Raw genomic sequence first — 20,942 nt, 5'->3', positions numbered from 1 at the left:
GGAGAAGCAGACTCCTTGCTGAGCAGGGAGCCCAATGTGGGGCTGGATCCCAGGACCAAAGGCAGACACTTAACTGAGTTAGCCACCCAGGGGCCCCTGCAAACCTCTTTCCTAACAGGTTTTGAAAAAGCAAAAGCAAAACACCCTTTAGTGGAACTAGATAAAGGAGTATTACGGTAGCCAATGCCTCCCCATCAACTCCCTCAGACATATGTACCCAGAGATTTTTATAGACCTAATCTGTGTAATCAACCAGTGGAGGGTGCTTTTGCTGTGGAAGGAGAGTGGGGAGGTGCACCAAGCCTGATAGCCTGCCCCTCCTTCCTGTGTGCTTGATGTGGGGCACATGGTACCATCACCAATGATCTGGAAGCTGGAAAGAGGCTTCACTCTCTTCTTCCAATTTAAGACCTGAAAGAGAAGGGGAGGACTTGAGGAGTGGCTTGTGGTCTATACAGATGTCAGATGTAAGATTTGGTCTTTGGGACCAGAGTTTAAGATATTGTGTTTTTCCTCAAAGCTTGCCCAGTACCAGGCACTTGGAAGATACTCCACATATGGTCACTAAAGTCAATAGGAGAGAGAACGTCGTGACTGTCCCAAGTGGAAAGGACAACTCACATGGCAGAGAAAGGCATTGGTGGGGATTTAGCAGATCTGATAGCTCTGCATCTCTTTGTAGTGTCTGTGCTGTGGCTGTGACTTTCTATCTGCTCATTTGTTTTCCCTTATGCCCTTGAGCAAAGTTACAATAACTGCTTTAAATCCTTATCTGTTAACTCCAACATCTGGGGGCATCTTGGGGATAGATCTCTGTTGATTGCCTTTCCTCTTGCTTTTGGGTCCCTTTTTCCTGTTTTTATAATTTTTTCTAGTAAGTTTGGTTTACATTCTGAACATTGTGAGTTAGACTTGTAGAGACGGTTGGTTTTATTCGGTTCCTCAGAATAGTCATGATTTCTTTGTTTCATCAGGCAGTTAAGGTTGACCAAACTCAAACTCTGAACTCAATTTCCCCTGTGTAGGCAACAGCCAAAATCTTTGCTCAGTTCCTTTGGCCTTAGTTGAGTTGCTGGGAATCTGTCCCATAAATGTACCATTCAGGAAGATTTGGGTGGAACTTAAACTCAGAATTTGGGGCTACTGTTCTGTGGTTGTTTTCTGAGATACCTTTCCTAACTTTCCAGGCGTAGTTACTGAATTCTGCCCTTTAATTGCTCAGAGCGTAAGAGTGAAGTTGTAGCCACCATGCACATTAATTGGGGCCTGTCCTTGGGGAAAACTATAAAAACATGGAAGTCACCCTTTCTTTCTTTCGAGTGTTGACTACCCTATATTTTCCATATGCTTGTAATTGAACTAATCCAGTGCCATCCAATAGTGTGTGTGTGTGTGTGGCTTATAATAGTTATATATGAGAGGGTAGGTCCAATAAGAGCCTCTCTGTCATTACTAAAAGCAGAACCTTTCTGATCAATGGTTTGGTTCATTAAAGGACCCTCAGAGACCCCTTATTGTACTGCCTAGCACAGAGTAGATGGCAGTAAATCTTTGTCTATTGAGCAAATGCATGAGGCTGTAAATAAAAAAAGTGAAAGTGAATAAGCTTGGGGGGGGGGGGAGGATTGCCAGAAGAAAATCCTGAGACGAGCTACACCTGGATGACACCAGGTATCAAGTAGGGAGGGTGTTCGGTAATTTGCTGGAGAGAATGGTTGAGTGGAGGATTGCAATAATATTAGGGCCCCAGACAGCTGAGGGTAGAAGACCATAGTGGCTCACTGAGTGAACCTGAATTTTCAACATGAGGAGACACTCAGTTGTGACAGTAACATCACTTTCATGAGGCTATGGCTTACGGAGAACTTACCATGTTCAGTGGAAATAAAGCTGGTCAGAGGGGAAGCAGAGGTAAGTCTGCAAGACCCAAGAGGAGCCGAGGGGAGGGAATCAAAGTGAAGGAACTCTGGCTAAAGATCAAAGAGCAGAGGAGCCGAAGTACTGCAGGGGCAGTCCGCTGCAGCTTGCTCCTCTCTGCATGGTGACCTGGGAGGTCACAGACCCAGTATGAAGAGACTTCAAAGACCACACAATGCACGGAAATGTCATTTACCAAAACTCGGAGCATCTGGATACTTCCTGACTGATTCTACTTCATTTCATCTCTCAGAGAGTAGAGGAGAGAGGACAGTCGCTGGTATGATTCTGTCTCAGGAGCCACTGGGTGAAGTAAAAATGAGAAAGTGCCTACCAAGAGCTGAGCCCCTGTGGGTTTGCAAGGCAGGTTTTATGAAATTTAAGGGTGAAATTACAGTTGACCCTTGAACAACACAGGTTTTAACTGCAGGGGTCCACATAACCATGGATTTTTTCCCATACGGTGCAGTCCTGTAAATGTATTTTCTCTTATGACTCGTATTAACATGTTCTCTCTAGCTTACTTTATTGCAAGGATGCAGTATATAATACATATAACATATGAAAGATGTGTTTATATTATGTTAGCAGTAAGGCTTCTGGTCAACAGTGGGCTATGACTAGTTACATTTTTGGAGAGTCAAAAGGAATATGTGGATTTTCAACGGTGTGGGGGTCGGCATTCCTAACCGCTGCCTTGTTCAAGGGTCAACTGTACGTGTATTTCCTGTCTCAGCCTCCAAAAGTAATGATGGCTCCAAAAGTCAGGGAAGTTATGGCTTTAATCAGTTATCCTCACTCTGCATAGATTTTGTTTTTCCTCTTTCATGGGTTCCTCTTCTTGCTACCAGTCAAACTTCCATGGGCCATCTTCCCTGTCTGATATTTTTTCCTTTTCTTTTCAAGTAGGGAAGATATTAAAAATGCTAAACTGTCATGGCAGGCATAGGCCAATCAGAAGAGAGGCTAGCTTCAACAACCAGAATATTAGCCCTTCTTACAAGTTCCTTACTTCTGAGTGTCTGTTTTCTGCTCTTTGAAATGGGACAGGGTTGACACCAGGGTCCCAGAGCTGTTACGTGGAAAGAGCCTGACATGTGAAAGGTATGCCGTGGGTTGAAGCTGCCCTTATTACCCTGCACTCTTTCTTTGGGTTAATTTCGTCTACACATTATATAACTTTTCTGATGCTACTCCTTAGTTTCATTAAGTCTATGTTGTTGTTTCTTAAGATTTTATTTAATTATTTTAGAGATAGAATGTGACTCGGTGGTGGGGAGCAGAGGGAGAGGGTCAAGCAGACTCTGTGTGGAGCTGGCACAGGGCTCTATCCCACGACCCTGAGATCACAACCTGAGCAGAAACCAAGAGTTGGATGCCCAACTGACTGAGCCACGCCGGTGCCCCACATTAAGGCTATGTTTTACTCTATACTGACTTCTGCAAGTATTTGTTCTACTATAGATACAGCTGTCTAGTTTTTTTAGTCAAAATGCCCTCCCGTCTCCCTGATTACTTATACCAGGTATTATCGGAAATCTTGCATTTCACAAGGACGGTCTTTTAAAGCAGTTAAGATTCTTTTAGGGTTGTTCCTAGTTCTTTCTTCTCCTTCTTTTATGTACATAGACTTAGGAGTTAAGTGGACCTCGGTTCACATCCCAGCTCCACTGCTTACTGGCTGTGCAGCTCAAGGTGTCCGCTCTCTGCCTTGCTCTTCCTTCCTCCAGTATGGGACTTTCTCCTTCAAGTCCAGCACTCTGCTTTTTACTGTCCTCACTTCTTTGGAATATTCTCTAAACCTCAGCAAACAAACAATATGAAAAAAACTCTAAAATTCCCATTCCTGCTATTTCCAATTGCCCCAGAACACCCCTGGCCCAAGGAGGTGGAGAGAGCTTGCTAGTTTCTGAAGCAGAGAGAGGGGTCTTGTTAGGAAGCAGACCATGGTTGCCTTCCTCCTTTATGTTGGCAGTGGTGTGGGACCCACAATGCTTAGAAGACATGAGAAAGCAATCCCAGGCTGGTAGTAGTGCCTTTGCCCCCCACCCTCTTCAAGAATGGACACCATCCAGTTACCAGGGGAATGTGTATCTCCCACTCACCAGGGACAGAGCTGAGCCAGGTGGCAGTCAGCTGCCATTCTTTGCTTGAGCTGGCTCCACATACTGCTTCCTAGAATCCAGATCTAGTCAATTTAAGGGGATGGAGTGATGAAGTATAGTTCTTCCTTCTATCCCCTTGAAGTTATTAGAGAATAGAGTGAGTTATTAGAGAAATTCCTACTGGAACCTCAAATAGTCTCGATTCTTGTCTATCATGGAGGCCATGGTGATTTTTATATTGTTGTTTGGTTGATATATTGGGCTTTGAGGGGTCCTTCTACTCAATCTGATAACTCTCTAGATGTTTGTGTTTAAGACTAGAGGATTTTGAACAATGGGGCAAAGGCAAGTGTTGAAATCCAAGGTTAGGCAAACATGATGTAGAGCAGAGTTGCACGCTCAGTATACATGCAAGCCACTGCCCACTGCTTTATCCATGGCAGACATTACTAACCAGCCACACCACTCATTCCTCCTGTTGTGAGACACAGCCCCAGAACCCCTCCTTGTCACAGTGCTCCAAGTACCCATCACCAACCTAAGAGTTGGTGCCACACAGGAAAGCTTGGCCCCAGATGTCATGCGGAAAAGAGGGAGACAGAGGATCCAGAGGCCACTCCAGGCTTAGCCAGTGTGAACGGCCATCCCCTGTTTAATAAATGCGTAATCTGGGAGGGCATTTTTGTGGCCACAGGTGGCCTCCTTTAGAAAATGATCCTTCCAGCTGCAAAGGGAGTTTTTTTTTTTTCTCTCCCTGCAAAGAGAGGGGGTGGACCACACTCCCTCAAGCCTGGAGAAACAGTATGTGTAATTTGACTCCTTGTCTCCCCGGGCTTAGCTGTTACATAAGCTTCTTTAGAAGCCTGGCTGTTGGGTGTAGTAGCACCGTGACTAACTAATGTTCCTAGACCTCATGTCAGCTCTGTGTGTGCCCCATCCTTGGCACTTTCCCTCTGGCCCCTGCAGCCTCCCCCACGCTTGACATTCTTATTGACAAGCATGTGGGCCTCTCTGTGGGTTCAGGTTCTCGGGGAGAAGTTCAGCATGAAAGACTGATGTGTTCCTGGGTTTTCTCTCACCTGTTTGAGCTGTGGTTTCCTTTGAAGTTTTCTTGGAGCTGAGCCTGAGAAAGCGTTCTCACTGTCATAGGCAGAATGAACTCAAAACATCATCCATCAGTATCTACTTGAAATGGCCCTTAAAGGCTATCCAGACGGGTGGTTACCGGGTCCCAGGCTGCAAATATACGTGATGGAGTACTTGCTCCTTACCCAGGTGATCTGTCTGCCAGACCAGGATTGGGGTTCATGGGCCAATCCCACCCACCAGCCCGCCTGGGTGGTAGGACCTTCTCTCTCAGCAGCCTCACGAGTGGCCTAGCAGTTCCTGGTGTTGGGGACCCCAGCATTATGCCATGGCTGGGCTTTGTTCAGCTGTCAGTGTTAGACAGTTTTTCCTCATGCCAGGCTGATCCTACCTCTCATTTTGCTTGTCCATGATCCCGACTCTGCCCTCTAGAGACTTAGACAATAGCTCATGGCTTTTGTTAAGGCCTGGTCCTAGACTGCCAATATGGCCCAGTCAGTTCAGTCAGAGGTCCCCTGAGCTGTTACTACCCCAGTGCTGGACATGATTCTTTTCCTGAGAAGGTTCGAGTTGTACTGATTATTTGATCCTTTCTTGTTCTTCTTGAACTTGTGGGTTTTGAATCCTGACACCCTCCCCTGTCTGGATCCCCCTCAAAGTCTTGCCAAATTGGGTCATAGTAAATGGGCTTCAAGAGACAGTGACAAGTCAGGGCCAAGCCCAAGGCCACCACTTAGAAGCCTCAATGAAGGAGCACAGCTGGGAGAGGCAGACTCGAGGGGCAGGCCCTTGGGGACGTGAGTCCCACAGCAGATTTAAAGCCAGAATGTCTGTCTAGATGACTGTGTTGGAAGTCAAGAAGATATTTTCGGCAGGGGTAGGAGAGTGAGTCCATAAAATTTTGGGAGGATGGGCTTGAGGGTGACAAGACTCATTTTTAACTCAGATATTTGAAGTACCAAAGGCCCCAGAAATCTCTTTGCTCATGAGTACGACATTTTTATACTAGGGCAGGGGGATAATGCTGTTATCCAGAGAAGCGTGTTGTGGGAGGGTGGGAGTGTCCATCCTTTGGGAGAGAAAGTGGGTCCTGAGTAAGATTCAGGGAAGAGGGAAGGCCAGAGCTGTTTATTGTGTTTTCTTCTTCCCCTCGTGCTCAGCGGCTCAGGAAGCACGAGGCGAAAGCGCTCATGGTCTTCCTCTAGACTGCTGCCAATATTGTGTGGAGAAGAATAGCTGAAGAACGAGAAAAAAATCTTAACATTTTCCTTTAACAGTGTGAACTTTGAGACACTGTCTGACTCATGTTTTAAAGACTCTTCAATTTGAATTCACCTTCCTCCGTGTTGTTTTTCTCAAGGCACCAGGCTCCAGTCCAAGGATGTGTCAACCAGCTGCTCCCCTGAGGTCGAGGAGTCCCAGGGCCCACCCCCTTTTTCCCATCTCAGGGGGCAGGGCTGTGACTGGACATAGCTTTGGCTTTCTCATCCTTGCTTGAGGCTGGCCTTCAGCATGGGGGGTGGGGTCTGGAGGTATCTAGTGCCTTGCCCCAGCAAGAGGCCACTCACCTTGCTTCAAGGCTCCTTATGGGGTTCCCATTCCTGCAGCCAGAAGAGCAGCATTGCTGTCTGGGTGGGTACTTCTGGCTACGGGGAGCCTAAATTCAGTTCAGCTGGCTTGGATAATAAAGGGGATTTTGTTGGTTTGGATGACCAAAGCCCAGAAGCTCCTGAGTTAAAGGACCCCATTTCCCCTCCTCTGACTCCCAAGTATTGGCTTCATCCAAAGGCTGGCTTCCAGCTGCAACTGGGGTGCATGCTTCCACGTTAGAGGCAATGGGGAGAGAGAGCTACTGAGTGGGATGGTTTAGGTCATGTGCCTCCCCCACCCAATCACCATGGCTGGGCTTAGGCTTTTGCTTGCAGGTTCTGGCCAATCGAGGCCCAGCACAGAGTAATACTCCCGGAGCTACAAAGCAAACTGTGTCTTTCAATGGACCCATGCCTTTCTTCCTTTTCTTGCCACCCCAGCGGCATATCATTGCCCAACAACACTTCTGTAATGGTCTTCCCTTCATTTTCCAGGAGGAGGGGATTCTATAGTGTCCTCCCCAGTCCCTCCTCCACCCCCAGCATGCTTCCTCACCCTTTTCCTCCAAGGCTCAGCTTTCTGGAGGGCATTCCCTGCTTCCCTAGATGTTCACTGACTCGGTTTCTCACTCAGCAGACAGCAAGGATGAGCGGATGCACCAAGAGGAGTCAAGCTCAGACTTTGGCAGACAGGAACCAGAGGCTGAATCAAGGCTCACCCCAAATGCCTGTCCTGGCCCACTGAGGTCAAGTGGCTTGGCCTCAGACTTCCTCCTGCCCACAATCAGCGTATTTTGTTTCATCTACCTGACCTCATACAGTCACTTATGGGAAAATTAAGTACCCTGATCTATTTCCCCTTCCTTCTGATTTCTCTTCTCATATCACACACACACTTCCTGGATAATCTCACCTCAACCTGGCCTCCGCAGACTGCTTCCACACCTGCCTTGGCCCCTCCCCTGACGTGCAGCCCCCTGTGCCCAGTGCTCCGAGGGATGGCCTGTATGGATGTTCCGACAAAACACTGGGCTCAGTATCTCTCAATGGAGCTGGTTTTCCTCCAAGTGAGGTCCTCCTTGGGGATCCCCTTTAAGTGTTTATGATGTCGTAGCTCCCCCAGTCCTCACAGTTTGGGCCATGTCCCCATCACCATCCAGGGCTTCCTCTGGAAGTGTGGATAGGTGCACCCAGGTCTCAGAGAGGTCCAGGCCACAACCCAGAGGAGCCAGGACTTCTGTGGGCTGCCCCAGCACAGGCAAGTGCCCTGTCTTGGGGGCCGCCCAGCTGCTGTGTTAGCAGCACGATGGCAATTCTTTAATTAGACCAAGCCGGGTTTTCTCGGACGGGGGAGGAGGAGGTGTGTGGGTCTATTGGGGGAAACTAGGTCACCTGAAAACCAGCAGCCAAGAGGGAGCTGTCCTGGAGCCCCAGCTTCAGGAAACCCAGAGGGGTGAGGCAGGAGGGGCTGGCAGGGAGAGCAGAGTCAGAGGAAAATGTGCTCTGGCCCCTTTTATTGGCCCTGGGGAGGCGTTGTCCTCACCTCGCTCCAGGGGGGCTGGGCAACTGCCCTTAATTCCTTTCTCCCAGAGCAAACTGCCCGAGCCAAGGAGGGCATTGCGGTGAATGCTTCTGTCTGCCTAGGGCCTGTTACCCTGGGGCCCAGGGAGGGAGTACTGCCCTGGGAAGCAGACCTGTGGTTTGAGCGACTGCTCAGTCCCCGTATTCTTGGAGCATGTTACCTTATGCCTCTGTTTTGTCATCCATCCAATGGTCAGAGACTGTGCCTGTCTTCCGCCTTGCTATACCCCTAGCCCTTAGCACAGTCCTGGCACGTGATAGATGCCCAATAAATATCTGTCAGATGAAATAATGAGTTCATATGAGTGCTTCTCTTATAGAATTGCCACTGAAGATCAGTAGCCAGGTGGATTTCCCCAATGCCAATCAATTACAATTTTTGCCAACATTAAATCCCATCATTATTTCTTTTCTTTTCTTTTCTTTTTTTTTTTTTTGGCTATCACCTTGCTAGTTTTCCACAGATGTAGGTTTATTTAAAAAGGAAATTTTATATCACCACCACAAGCAAACAGTAACTGTGAAAACAAATCCACAGAAAGCAAAATTATGTTTTTGCATTCTATCCCAAAAGCCATCGCTTGCTCAAGGCTGTGAGCTCGAAGCCTGCCTTCTCTTTGTTTATGAGGGAGACTGACATGGTTATAAGGATGGGATGTTTAAGGACTGTTAGTACCCAACTGACACTTTCTTCTGGGGAAAATCCGATAGATTAAAAAAGAAGTGAAGAACATAACTTGCTCTGTGATTTCATGTTACGGTAGATCTTGTTGCATGCTTTTGAAAATTCCCTTGGAGTGGGTTCTCTTTCCACACTTAAGGAAACACTTGGCCGAGATGATGGCTGAGGAGTCCTTAGAAAAGGATTAAGGGCTTTAATTAACATGGTAAGTGATTGGTATGCTTATTCTTATCTTTGGTCTTGGCAGGGTTTGGGTACCTCCCACTTAGTAGGTGATCAGTAAACACTTAGTGGTGCAAAAAGGAGTAACTGAATACAGAATGTTAGGGCCAAAAGCCATCTTGCACAATACTCAGGCCAACCTGGCAAAAGTGGAAACGATGTTCTCCAGCGAGCAATGGAAAATCTGCCACCACTTGAGACCACAAGCGTCTTGCAGAATTGCTTGCTGGACTGCTCTGGAGGATGGGTGTCTGTCTTCCAGGTACACAAACTGCTCCCTCTTCAATGGGGAGATATATAGACTCTCTTCTCTTTATTTCTGGACCTTTGGAAATCACTGTCTGGTTCTGCTTCAGACAGGACTCGAGAACTCAGGTGACCGACGACAGGAGCTAGCAAGTGATGCCAATTAGTGAAGGAGGTCAGGTGGGGTAATAGGGGGGGTACTGTCCCCACCTGAACACCTATCTGCAGATTGTTGCCACATGAGCCCGGTGTGGCCAGGTGCTGAGATGGCCTAAGAAAACCTGAAAATCTGATTTTGGATATTAAAGCTTCAAGTTTTAAATGTTAGCAATAACATTACAGTATTATAAAAACATGATGTGGTCCAAAACCCAACCAACGAACCAGCCAAACTTGATGTGGTGATGTGGACCAGGGGGCTTCCTGGTTAAGTCTGGCCCCAAGCCACAAACTGCTCACCACTGCCTCCAAAGAATTCTGTTTTCTCTGGGGCTGTTTTCTGGGCTGAGCAGCCTCATCCTCCTCAAGCTGTTTGTGGGTATGGGTTCCTAGAATTCCCTCCATGGTGATCAGTCCTTCTGCCAGCCTTTGAACATTGGCAAGCTCCCTCTCAGCCCATGTCTGTCCTTTACATCTGGCAAACTCCTATTCACCATTTAGGATTCAAATCAGTTGTCCCCTACTCTGGAGAGCTTTAATCATGGCCTCAGACAGACTGGCCCTTCCATGTAGGGTAAATTGCTTAATCTCTCTGTGCCTCAATTTCCTTATCTGGGAAATGGAGATGATGATAGTACCTATTTAGATTGTCAAGAGGATTCAAAGAATTTGTAGATCCACTGATAGACAGACAGACTGGGGTTTCCCAGAAGGCACAGCTAGTCCCTGATCCATCTGTGAATCAGGCCTTGTCACAGAGCAGGGGTTCATTTTTAAAAATATTTTATTTAGTTATTCATAAGACACATACACACACACACACAGAGAGAGAGAGAGAGAGAGAGAGAGAGAGGCAGAGACATAGAGGGAGAAGCAGGCTCCATGTGGGAGCCTAATGTGGGACTCCATCCCAGGACCTCAGGATCACGACCTGAGCCAAAGGCAGGTGCTCAATCGCTGAGCCACCCAGGTGTCCCAGAGCAGGTGTTCATTAAATGTTAGATCACTTGAGGAAGTGGGGAGAAGTAAATATATGACCCACTAGCTCCCAGTGAGGTCTGACCATCCCAGTATGATGCGGTTGTGAATTCGATTCTTCCGAACTCCTTACTTTTTAAAAAGGCAACCAAAACATCTGTCTAAATGGCCAAAATGCAAACGTAGTGACAACACCAAATGCTAACAGAAACTGGATCATTCATACATTGCTGGTGGGAACAAAAAATGGTACAGTCACTCTGGAAAACAGAATTTGACAGTTTTTTTTTTATATAAAACTAATCATATAATTACTAAATGATCCAGCAGTTGTACTCTTGGGCATTTACTCCAAAGGCGTGAAAGCTTATATTTACATGAAGCCTGTGCATGAATATAATAGCCCCACACTGGAAACAGCCGAGACATTTTTCAGTGAGTGAATGGTTAAGCAAACTGTGGTATATCCACACAGTGGAATACTATGCAGCAAGAAAGAGGAATGGACTAGGGATACACTCAACAACTTGGATGAATCTCAAGGCACTGATGCTGAGTGAAAAAGTCAATCCCAAAAGGTGACCAACTGTCTGATTCTATTTATGTAACATTTTTGAAGTGACATAATTTTAGAGATGGGGAAGAGTTGATTGTCAAGGGCAAGGACCCGAATGCTTTGAGATGGGGGTTAGGGAATCCTTGTGTGGTGGAACTGTTTGTGTCTTGACTGTGGTGGTGGACACATGAACCTACACATATGATGAGATTGTGTAAAACTAAATAACACATACAAAGGAGTACCTGTAAAACCAGGGAATTTGGAGTAGACTGATAGGTTGTATCAATATCAGGTTCCTGGTTATGATATTGACTATAGTTTTGCAGGATGTTATCATTGGGATAAACTAGGTAAAGGTTGCATACAACTGCGGGTGAATCTATCATTATCGCCAAATAAAAAGTTTAATTGATTAATTTAAAAAGCATTGCAAGGTATCCACAACAAAACAAAATAAAAAGCAAAAAAAAAAAAAAAAAAAAAAGGCTTGTTTTTTTGATGAGCCTTGCCTTCGGCTTATGTTTACTTTTGACGTCAGATTCTCTCAGACCCTGAGGACCTTTGCCCTCTGAGCACAGCCAAGCCAACCCCTTCCCCATTTGCTCGTCAACCCTCCAGTCTCAGAGCTGGGAGGGACCTGAGGAAGAATCTGACCCAACCTGAGCTCCCAGGGGTCCGGGCTAAGACTGAATCCTGGTTGTTAACCCCTGGAGGATGGACAGTCCAGGGGTGAAGCAGGGAACCCGTAAGATCAGCAATGACTTCTTGAAGCCCAGGGCTGTCCTGACCCCTCGGGATCAGCAGCCATTTCCACATTACCCAAAGGCAGATCTGTATCAGTCTTCCTCTCTCTTGCCCAACACCCCGCAACTCTCCACCAGCCTTGTCTGTGGGCTCCCAGATGGGCTGTGTTTACATGTCCCTGCTCTTCTCCCTCCAAGCTGTTTCTCTCTGCTATTAGGTATATAACTTTTTTGGTCAGCTCTTTTTATTCCTGTCAATTCTGGGAGGTGGAGAAAAAATTTTACAGGTGGGAAAACAGGCTTAAAGTGGTTCAAGTAATTGTTCTAAGACTCTTCCCCCGTGTGTCTGAGAGCACATAGGGTCTGTGCTGAATTAAGATAGGGACCAGTTGGCACCAGACTGAAATTTTATTGACTTCATGTCTTCCAGGAATCTAGGAGAGCACAAAGCGTGATTTAAAAAAAATTTTTTAAAGGTAATCCAAAGAGGAAAACTTCAACTAAGATTTTATAGGTCCTAGTAGTTTAGCAATTACCAAATTTTTTGGTCTTAGGACTCCTTTATACTCTTTCTTTTTTTTAAAGATTGTATTTATTTGTTCATGAGAGATACAGAGAGAGAAAGAAAGGCAGAAATGTAGGCAGAGGGAGAAGCAGCCTCTATGCAGAGAGCCCCATGTAGAATTTGATCCTGGGATTCCAGGATCATGCTCTGAGTCAAAGGCAGATGCTTGCCCACTGAGCCACCTGGGTGTCCCCTCCTTTATACTCTTAAAATGAAGGATGCCCAAGAGCTTTTGTTTATGTGGATGATATCTGTCAATATTTACCATGTAATAAATTAATACTGAGAAATTTAAAATATGGTATTAATTCCTTTAAAAATAACAGTAAATCCCGTATATGACAATATAACAAGCCCCTGATATGTTATACCAATATAACAACCTTATATGGAATAACAATGTAAGCCCCACCAGTTAATAATTATGTGGCAGGATGGAGGTGTTAGCTAAGGCTACCGTGGCAACCGTACTGCAATAGATAAGTGTATCAGATCAACACTTTGTATGCCTGAGGCTTACCCAATGTTGTAGGTCCATTCTATCTCAATAAAAAAGAAGAAAGAAAGAAAGAGAAAGAAGGAAAGAAAGAAAGAAAGAGAAAGAAAGAAAGAAAGAAAGAAAGAAAGAAAGAAAGAAAGAAAGAAAGAAAATGTAATAGATAAAGCAAGTGTTTGGAACACAGGGCGAGTGTCACCCGCAGATGGGGGTTTTGAGCCTGACCGCGTGTGCATCTGTCTCTCTCTCCCCGCACAGGCCCCACCATGAGGCCCCAGCCCGGCAGGAGCCCCCGCGCCCCCCTGGCCCCCAGCGCCCCGCGCTAGCCCCCCGCCCGCCAAGGCCATGGCCAGCCACGTGGACCTGCTGACCGAGCTGCAGCTGCTGGAGAAGGTGCCCACGCTGGAGCGGCTGCGCGCTGCCCAGAAGCGCCGGGCCCAGCAGCTGAAGAAGTGGGCCCAGTATGAGCAGGACCTGCAGCACCGCAAGCGCAAGCACGAGCGGAAGCGCAGCGCAGGCGGCCGAAGGAAGAAGGTGTCCTTCGAGGCCAGCGTGGCCCTGCTGGAGGCCTCCCTGAGGAACGACGCCGAGGAAGGTAGGCCCCTCTGCTCCCGATCGTCCGCAGCAGGTGGTCTCCGGTGCCCCCTGCCCCTGCCCTGGGAGGTGGGGAGGGTGCCGGCTGGGCCTGGCCCCTGTCCCCATCCCCATCCCTGGTCCAGGTGGCCCCCGCGCGTCCTAGGAAGGAAAGGTGCATCCCCAGGTGGGGCTCTGAATCAATCTTCGACTTTTTTTTTTTTTTAAATAAAAACCCCACCCTTTGGCTAATGAACACTAATTTTCCTTCCTGCCAATGAGTGTCCACCGACATCCCGCTTCCTGCGCATTACTATTCTAGATGTGGTGGACAAATTGGATCTGGTCTTGCACCTCCAAGAGCTCACTGCTCAGAGGAGCTGGCATTTCTTAGGCCCTGGCTCTGTGCCAGACCAGCCGTGCTGGTCGCTGAGTGTGCTGTTGGGTCTTCTGGGCCTTGGCAGCGGATCTGGAGGGTGTAGAGTGTGGTTAGTAGCGCAGGCCTGCTCTTAGACTGCCCTCCCTTAGGAAACCGGTGTGTCGGTTATTCCCAGTGTGGTTCTGGCCAGTAGGCAAGTCCCTTGGGCTTCCTGTACCTTAGTTTCCTCCCCTGTAAAATGGGGATAGACAGTAGCATCCACCTCAGGGGCTTGCTGTGAGCATTAAATTAGGTAATACCAGGCAGCCTCGGTGGCTCAGCGGTTTAGCACCACCTGCAGCCTGGGGTGTGATCCTGGAGACCAGGATCGAGTCCCACGTCAGGCTCCCTGCATGGAGCCTGCTTCTCCCTCTGCCTGTGTCTCTGCCTCTCTCTCTCCTCTCTGTGTATTCTCATGAATAAATAAATAAAATCTTAAAAAAAAATAGGTAATACCCTTGGGCAGCCCAGGTGGCTCAGTGGTTTAGCGCTGCCTTTAGCCCAGGGTGTGGTCCTGGAGACCCAGGATCGAGTCCCACGTCAGGCTCCCTGCATGAAGCCTGCTTCTCCCTCTGCCTGTGTCTCTGCCTCTCTCTCTCTCTGTGTCTCTCATGAATAAATAAATTGAATCTTTAAAAAAAAATTAGGTAGTACCCCTAGGTTATTGGACATGCCTGGTCGCTCCTACCGTGTGAGTGTGTTTTACTTTATTATATTATTACTGTATTTTATTTTATTATATTTATAGAATGAATATGTTTATATACATATTTGTATATATAACGTTTGTATAACATTTATATATATGTAATTGTTTATATTAGAGCATCCATAAAGTTTTGAAACAGAAGAATGTATATGCAATGTTGCCTAGGACATTTTACTCTATTAAAGTGAATTAATAAACAGGAACACATATACACACTCAAAATCTGTTTCCAGATTTTATGGATACCCAGTACTTGTTACATTTTATTCAATTATGTTATTATATGTTTCTCAATCTAGATCTATGATACCCCAAAGGCAGGCATAATAAGCACCCATTTTACAAATGGGGAAACTGAGACCCAGAGAGGTTCAGAACCTTGACCAAGGTGGCAGAGCTGGGACCAGAAGCCACAAGATCCAAGCTCTTGTCACTGACCTCATGGCCTTGTAGGTTTGTTTCCTGTTATGGGAATGGTTATGGGATGGAGGATCCATGATTTGACCAAAGCTCCCTTCTCTGAGCATGCTCTGGGGGGGTCTGAGGTTTGAGTATGTGTCCTGTGTTCCCCTCAGCAGCCTCCAGTCCCCTCCCTGTATAGGAGTCCTTCCTGGCTGTCCCCGGAGAGGCCTGGCTAGCCGTGTTTGCAGGGTCCCTCTGGCCTGCTGCCAGACACCCTCCAGACATGCGGTGCTAACGCAGTCGTTGAGAGAGGGATGGCACTTACTGCACTAGAGGGTGTTGGGTTTTATGCACATTGCTCCTCAGGGTCTAGCTGCCTCTGAGAAGCACGGTTCCCCTTCTGCCCTGGTTACGGAGAGCTCTGGGAACTGAGCAGAACCATTCCCAGAACTACTCAGCTGGAAACAGCGCAGCTGAGAGCCTGGGGTGAGCGGCCCCCCGGGAGAGGCAAGCAGTGTCGGGCTCGGGGGCCGGCCCTGCGAGACTCCTTCCCACAGGAGACTTGCTGGGTGACGTGCAGACCCAGCCTGCTCAGTGGGTGGCACATCAGTGATGTCTAATTTGGGTCGTGGGCGGCGGTTCATCAGCTCTTCTTTTGCCACTCATCTTTTCCTCCCTCCTTCCCTGACAAAGCCCGGTTCCCCTCCCTGAAGGGACTCTGAGCTGGCTGACAGCTGCTCCGGAACATCGGCACCTCCCCAGCCCCAGCGTGGGCCCCACACCCTCACAGCCTCCCACACGTGCTGGTGAGAGGCGGTGCCGGGTGGGGCCAGGACCGCAGGCCCCCTCGGCCTTGGCGTGGGACCTAGAGTGGCTTGTTTCATCCCCCCGGGTCCAATTTCTTAATCTGTAAGATGGAGTTTTGCACCTTGTCTTTAAGGGGCGTGGCAAGAATTAGACAAGACCCCAAAGGTGACAGCTTTTTGAGAAGTGACCCTGAATGCTGCATCAGAATGGTGACCATTTTAGCACACTTTTCCTATGTATTTTTTTTTAACAGATTTTGTTTTTAAGAGCCCAAATATACACAAACACATTCTCTGATGAGGGACTTGATCCCAGGACCCTGGGATCGTGACCTGAGCCAAAGGCGGATGCTCATCCACTGAGCCACCCAGGCGCCCCGGGTGGTGACCTTTTTAACACCCTTTTCCTATGAATTTTTTTTGGGCGGGGGGACAGACTTTGTTTTTTAAGAGCCCCAATATACACAAACACATCTTGTAAAAATCAACACAGAAGCGTACAGAGTAAAAAGTCACTCCCTCCATGCCTTCTTTCTATTTGATGTGTTTCCTTCCAGGCATTTTTCTTATTTGCCTGTGTTTTTGTCAACTTGAAGAAACAGAGAGTCTAGCTGGAGTTTTTAATTTTTGTTTTGTTTTTACATAAGTGATGACATGCTGGATGCAATGTTCTGCAGTTTTTTTTTTTCTTCACCCAACAGTAGATCTTGGAAGTGTTTTCATGCCAGTACCATGGAATAATACAGCTGTGGTCTTCTCTTTAAGTGCTGTGTAGTATTCCATAGTATGGATGCAGCAGAGATTATGAACTAGTTCCTCAGTGATGGGCATGGAGTTTTTTTTTTTTAAGATTTTATTTATTTATTCATGAGAGACAGAGGGGGAGAGAGAGAGAGAGAGAGAGAGAGAGAGGCAGAGACACAGGCAGAGGGAGAAGCAGGCTCCATGCAGGCAGCCCGACGTGGGACTTGATTCTGGATCTCCAGGATCACGCCCTGGGCTGAAGGCAGCGCTAAACTGCTGAGCCACCTGGGCTGCCCGGCATGGAGGTTTTTTCAGTAGTTTTGCTTTTGCCCAAATGAACCTTTTGTGCACACAGGTAGATACTGATTCAGGACAGATGTGGGAAAATGGAAGTGTTGGATGCTAGGGTACGTGTATTAAATTTGAATGAGAAAGGTGCTGCCCCCCTCAGCTGGTCCCCTGGCTCAGGACAGCCAAGTGAGAGTGGAGGGCCAGAGCACTGTGTGCTGTGCGGGGTGGGTAGGGGGGAGGTCCCCCTGTAGTCCACAAGTGACTGGGTTTGGGCAGGGTGTGAAGCTCCCATCAGTGAGCAGGCAGTGTGGCCAGGCTTCGCTCAGCTCCCTGGCAGCATGACAGCCCGCTGCTCCCAGCTGGCGGGGATGGTTTCTGTGTGCTGGCGGAGCTGGTGTTGGGGAGGCTGCAGGGGCGTTAGCTCGCAGCGGGATGGGAATGGGGGTGGCAGCTCCCCCGCTCCCTTGAGCTCACAGCAGTGGCTGAGTCAACCTCCTCCACCTGCCAGGGCAATGTGAGTCGACCCAGAGAAAGGCAGAGCTGGAGAGGGACTCATTGTATTTCCTTCTCTGGCTCTGCGTTGTCTTTGCGCTGACATCCGGGCACCAGGGTCCCTCTTTGGCCTTGGACCTGCCTGAACCCCACCCTCTGTGCCCACTGCCGAGCATCAGCCCATGCTCCAGCCATCTCCAGCTCCGACTGCCTCCCACATGCTCTGTGTTCTCCTACCTCCCTGCCTTGGTATTTGCAGTTTCCTCTGTCTGGAACACTCTTTCTCCTGACTCCTATAACCCTAGGGGTTGGATCTTGAGTAACCTTCCTGGGGAGCTATCTACGAGCCTTTTCTGCACCCCACCCCGTCACTAGTTAGAGCAGTAACTCAGGACACAGCTGACGTTTACCGAGAGGCAGTGCAGTGTCGTGGGGAGGAGCACGGACTCCAGAGTTAGTTCTCCAGGATTCAAATCCCAGCCCTGCCATGTACTAGCTGTGCAACCTCGGGAAAGTTACCAGACTTTTTAGGGCCTCAGTTTCCCCATCTGTGAAAATGAGGATAGGGTAATATAGCTGCCTCAGAAAGTTGCTGTGGGGTTAAATTGAGTTTACGGATTTGGAGTGGTATGGGAAGGAGTAGATTTAAGTGCTAGAAATTGTTGCTATTTTGCATTATCTATGATCTACACTTACATAATTTGTTACTAGTGTACACACGGATTATTATCTTTACTGTTATTTATTGAATGCTTACTTTGTATCAAAAGTTACTTCTTTAATCCTCACTACAACCCTCTGAAGTAGAGAGTCAAAACTCATTTTTCAAAACCAGCTCTGTTGGGGTTTCGTTTACATATCCCAAAATTTGCCCACTTTAAGTGTGCAATCCAATGATCTTCAGTAAATTTACAGAGCTGTACACCCATCACCACAACCCAGTTTTTGAAGGTTCCGTCACCCCCCAAGGAAACTTTATGCCCATTTGTAGTCATTCCTGGTTCCCACCCCACTCCCATCCCTAGCAACCACTAATCTGCTTTCTGCCTCTATACCTTTGCATTTTCTGGAATGTTCCACTTACATGGGTTCATCCAATATTTTGTGATTGACCTCTTTCATTTAGAATAATGTTTCCCAGGTGCGTTCAGGTTGTGGCATGTGTCAGGACTTCATTTCTTTTATTGCCCTATAGTATTCCATTGTATAGATATGCCACATTTTGTTTACCCATTCACATTTGGATTGCTTCCATTTTGGGTTATGATGATTAATGCTGCTAAGAACATTTGTATGCAAGTCTTTGTGTGGACATATGTTTTTATTTCTCCTGGGTGGTTACCTAGGAATGGAATTGCTAGGTCATATGGCAAATTTGTGTTTAACATTTAGGAACCTGCTAACCTGTTTTCCAAAATAGCTACACCATTTTGTATTCTCAAACCTCATTTTACAGATGAAGACGTCAAAGTTCTGAGAGTCTATGCCACCTGCCAAAAATCTCACAGGTTTTTGGTGTCAGGCCTGGGACTCAAACCCACATCTGATATCTCTGAAGCCTGTGCTTTTTTTTTTTTTTTAAAGATTTTATTTATTCATGGGAGACACACACAGGGAGGCAGAGACACACAGGCAGAGGGAGAAGCAGGCTCCCTACAGGGAGCCTGATGTGGGACTCGATCCTGGAGCTCCAGGATCATGCTCTGAGCTGAAGTCAAACGCCCAACTGCTGTGCCACCCAGGTGTCCCCAAAGCCTGTGCTTTTAACTGCCAGGCAGTCCTGGCACCTCCTGCTTTTGGTTTTCCCTAGGAAATAAGAGAGCCACTCACTTGTGGTTCTGATCTGTGTCTCTTAGGGCCTGAAAGGCTCACTGCTTCTATTAGCCTTTTAGGCCCTTGGTAAGGGGGAGGGGAGGGTGATGTCCTCTCATCCTGAGCTGTAACCTCTTTCCACAGCCAGCCTTGGTTCAAATCAACAACATTTGTTAAGTTGTCAGGGCTTCTGTTCTTTCAGAACGTGCAGGGTTTTCTTTATGGAAACTGTTCACATTCCCAAAAAAGTTTGAGTGATTCTTCTATAGCCTAATTTTAACTCTTCAACTGTTATTCTCATGGTAAAGTTTTTCAAACTTTTTTTTTTAAGCAGTGGAAACTTTTCTGTATGTGAAATTATGCAGAAACTCAGTATGTAAAAAGAGTGAAAGAGCTATTCTGGCTGAGGCTGTATAGGGTGGGGGCTGTGGCTACTGGACCCTCACTCACCACCCACCCTGCAGAACACAGGTGCATGGTAGTCACGGGGGCTTTGTATGTCGTGCTTAAACCGTCAGCTCATCCAAAGGACTCATAGGTCTGACTTTCACTTTTGATGATTTTGAAAAGGGAAGTTTCTTTTCTCTTAGTTATAAAAATCATTCATCCTTGTTGTAGAAAGTTGTTAAAATACAGAAAAAAAAACCATTAAGAAAATAAAATCACAGGTACCCCCCTTGAACAGCAACAACTACTGATAATATTTTGGTCTTCTATTACTCAAGGTCCTAGTAGGAAAGAAATGGTGCCCTCACATGGGGTAATTTGAGAAAAGTTTAATAAAGGGATAGTTTCCAAAGAGCTTAGGGCAATAGTCCTCAACATTTTTGGTCTCAGGGTCCCTTTATATGATTAAAAACTGAGAACTCTTTTTTTAAAAGATTTTATTTATTTATTCATGAGAGACACAGAGAGAGGCATAGATATAGGCAGACTGAGAAGCAGGCTCCCTGAGGGGAGCCCGATGTAGGACTAGATCCCAGGACCCCAGGGTCATGACCTGAGCCAAAGGCAGATGCTCAACCACTGGGCCATCCAGGTGCCCCCAAAACTGAGAACTCTTAAAAGCTTTTGTTTAACTGGGTTCTTTATTGATATTTATCATATTAGGCTGAAGAATTAAAATAAATATGTACTCATTAAAACATAAAAATAAAACCATTATCTGTTGTTTTAGTTATCTATTGCTGCGTAGCAGATGGGCTCAACATTTAGCAACTTAAAACAATAGACATTTATTGTCTCACACAATTTCTGTGGGTCAAGAATCCAGGGGCAACTTGGCCTGGGTGGTGGTAGCTCAGGATGTCTTCTAAGGTTGCAGTCAGCTCATGGTTTAATGGGGCTGGAGTATCCGCCTCCAAGATGACATACTCAACGTGGCTCTTGACTAGGAGGCCTCAGATTCTTGCCATATGAGCCTCTTCGTAGGCCCACTTGAGTGTCTTCTGAACATGGTGGCCGGCTTTCTTCAGAGCGAGTGATCCAAGAGATAGAGTAAGGACGAAACCACGATGCTTTTTATGACCTAGACTTTCAAGTCATATATCATCACTTCTGACATATTCTGTTTGTTAGAAGTGATTCACTAAGTCTAGCTCACACTCAGTGGGAGAGGAATTAGGCTCCACCTCTGGAAGGGAGGAGAATTTGTGGGCCTGTTCTAAAACTGCCACGCATGGTAACATAAATATTTTTATGAAAATCCTAATATTTTTCAAAACAAAAAAAAATAGAGTGGTTTTGTTTTATACTTTTGTAAATCTT

The 20,942-nt window shown here is 46.9% G+C and overlaps 1 protein-coding gene across 3 annotated transcripts in view; it reads left to right on the top strand.

Annotated features, from left to right (window-relative positions):
- PPP1R16B (protein phosphatase 1 regulatory subunit 16B) overlaps positions 1–20,942 on the top strand; it is a 94,160-nt gene that overhangs the window by 12,897 nt on the left and 60,321 nt on the right. For all 3 annotated transcript variants that reach the window (XM_041732548.1, XM_041732549.1, XM_041732550.1), the window contains exon 2: positions 13,187–13,523. In XM_041732548.1, coding sequence (XP_041588482.1) covers positions 13,274–13,523 — 250 coding nt within the window. In that variant the 5' untranslated portion in view covers positions 13,187–13,273. The remainder of the gene's footprint in view (positions 1–13,186; positions 13,524–20,942) is intronic.

Source organism: Vulpes lagopus, chromosome 18 (assembly GCF_018345385.1).
Source record: "Vulpes lagopus strain Blue_001 chromosome 18, ASM1834538v1, whole genome shotgun sequence".
Lineage (NCBI taxonomy): Eukaryota > Metazoa > Chordata > Mammalia > Carnivora > Canidae > Vulpes > Vulpes lagopus.
Note: the sequence above shows the minus strand (reverse complement) of the source record. Positions and strands in the feature narration are given on the sequence as shown.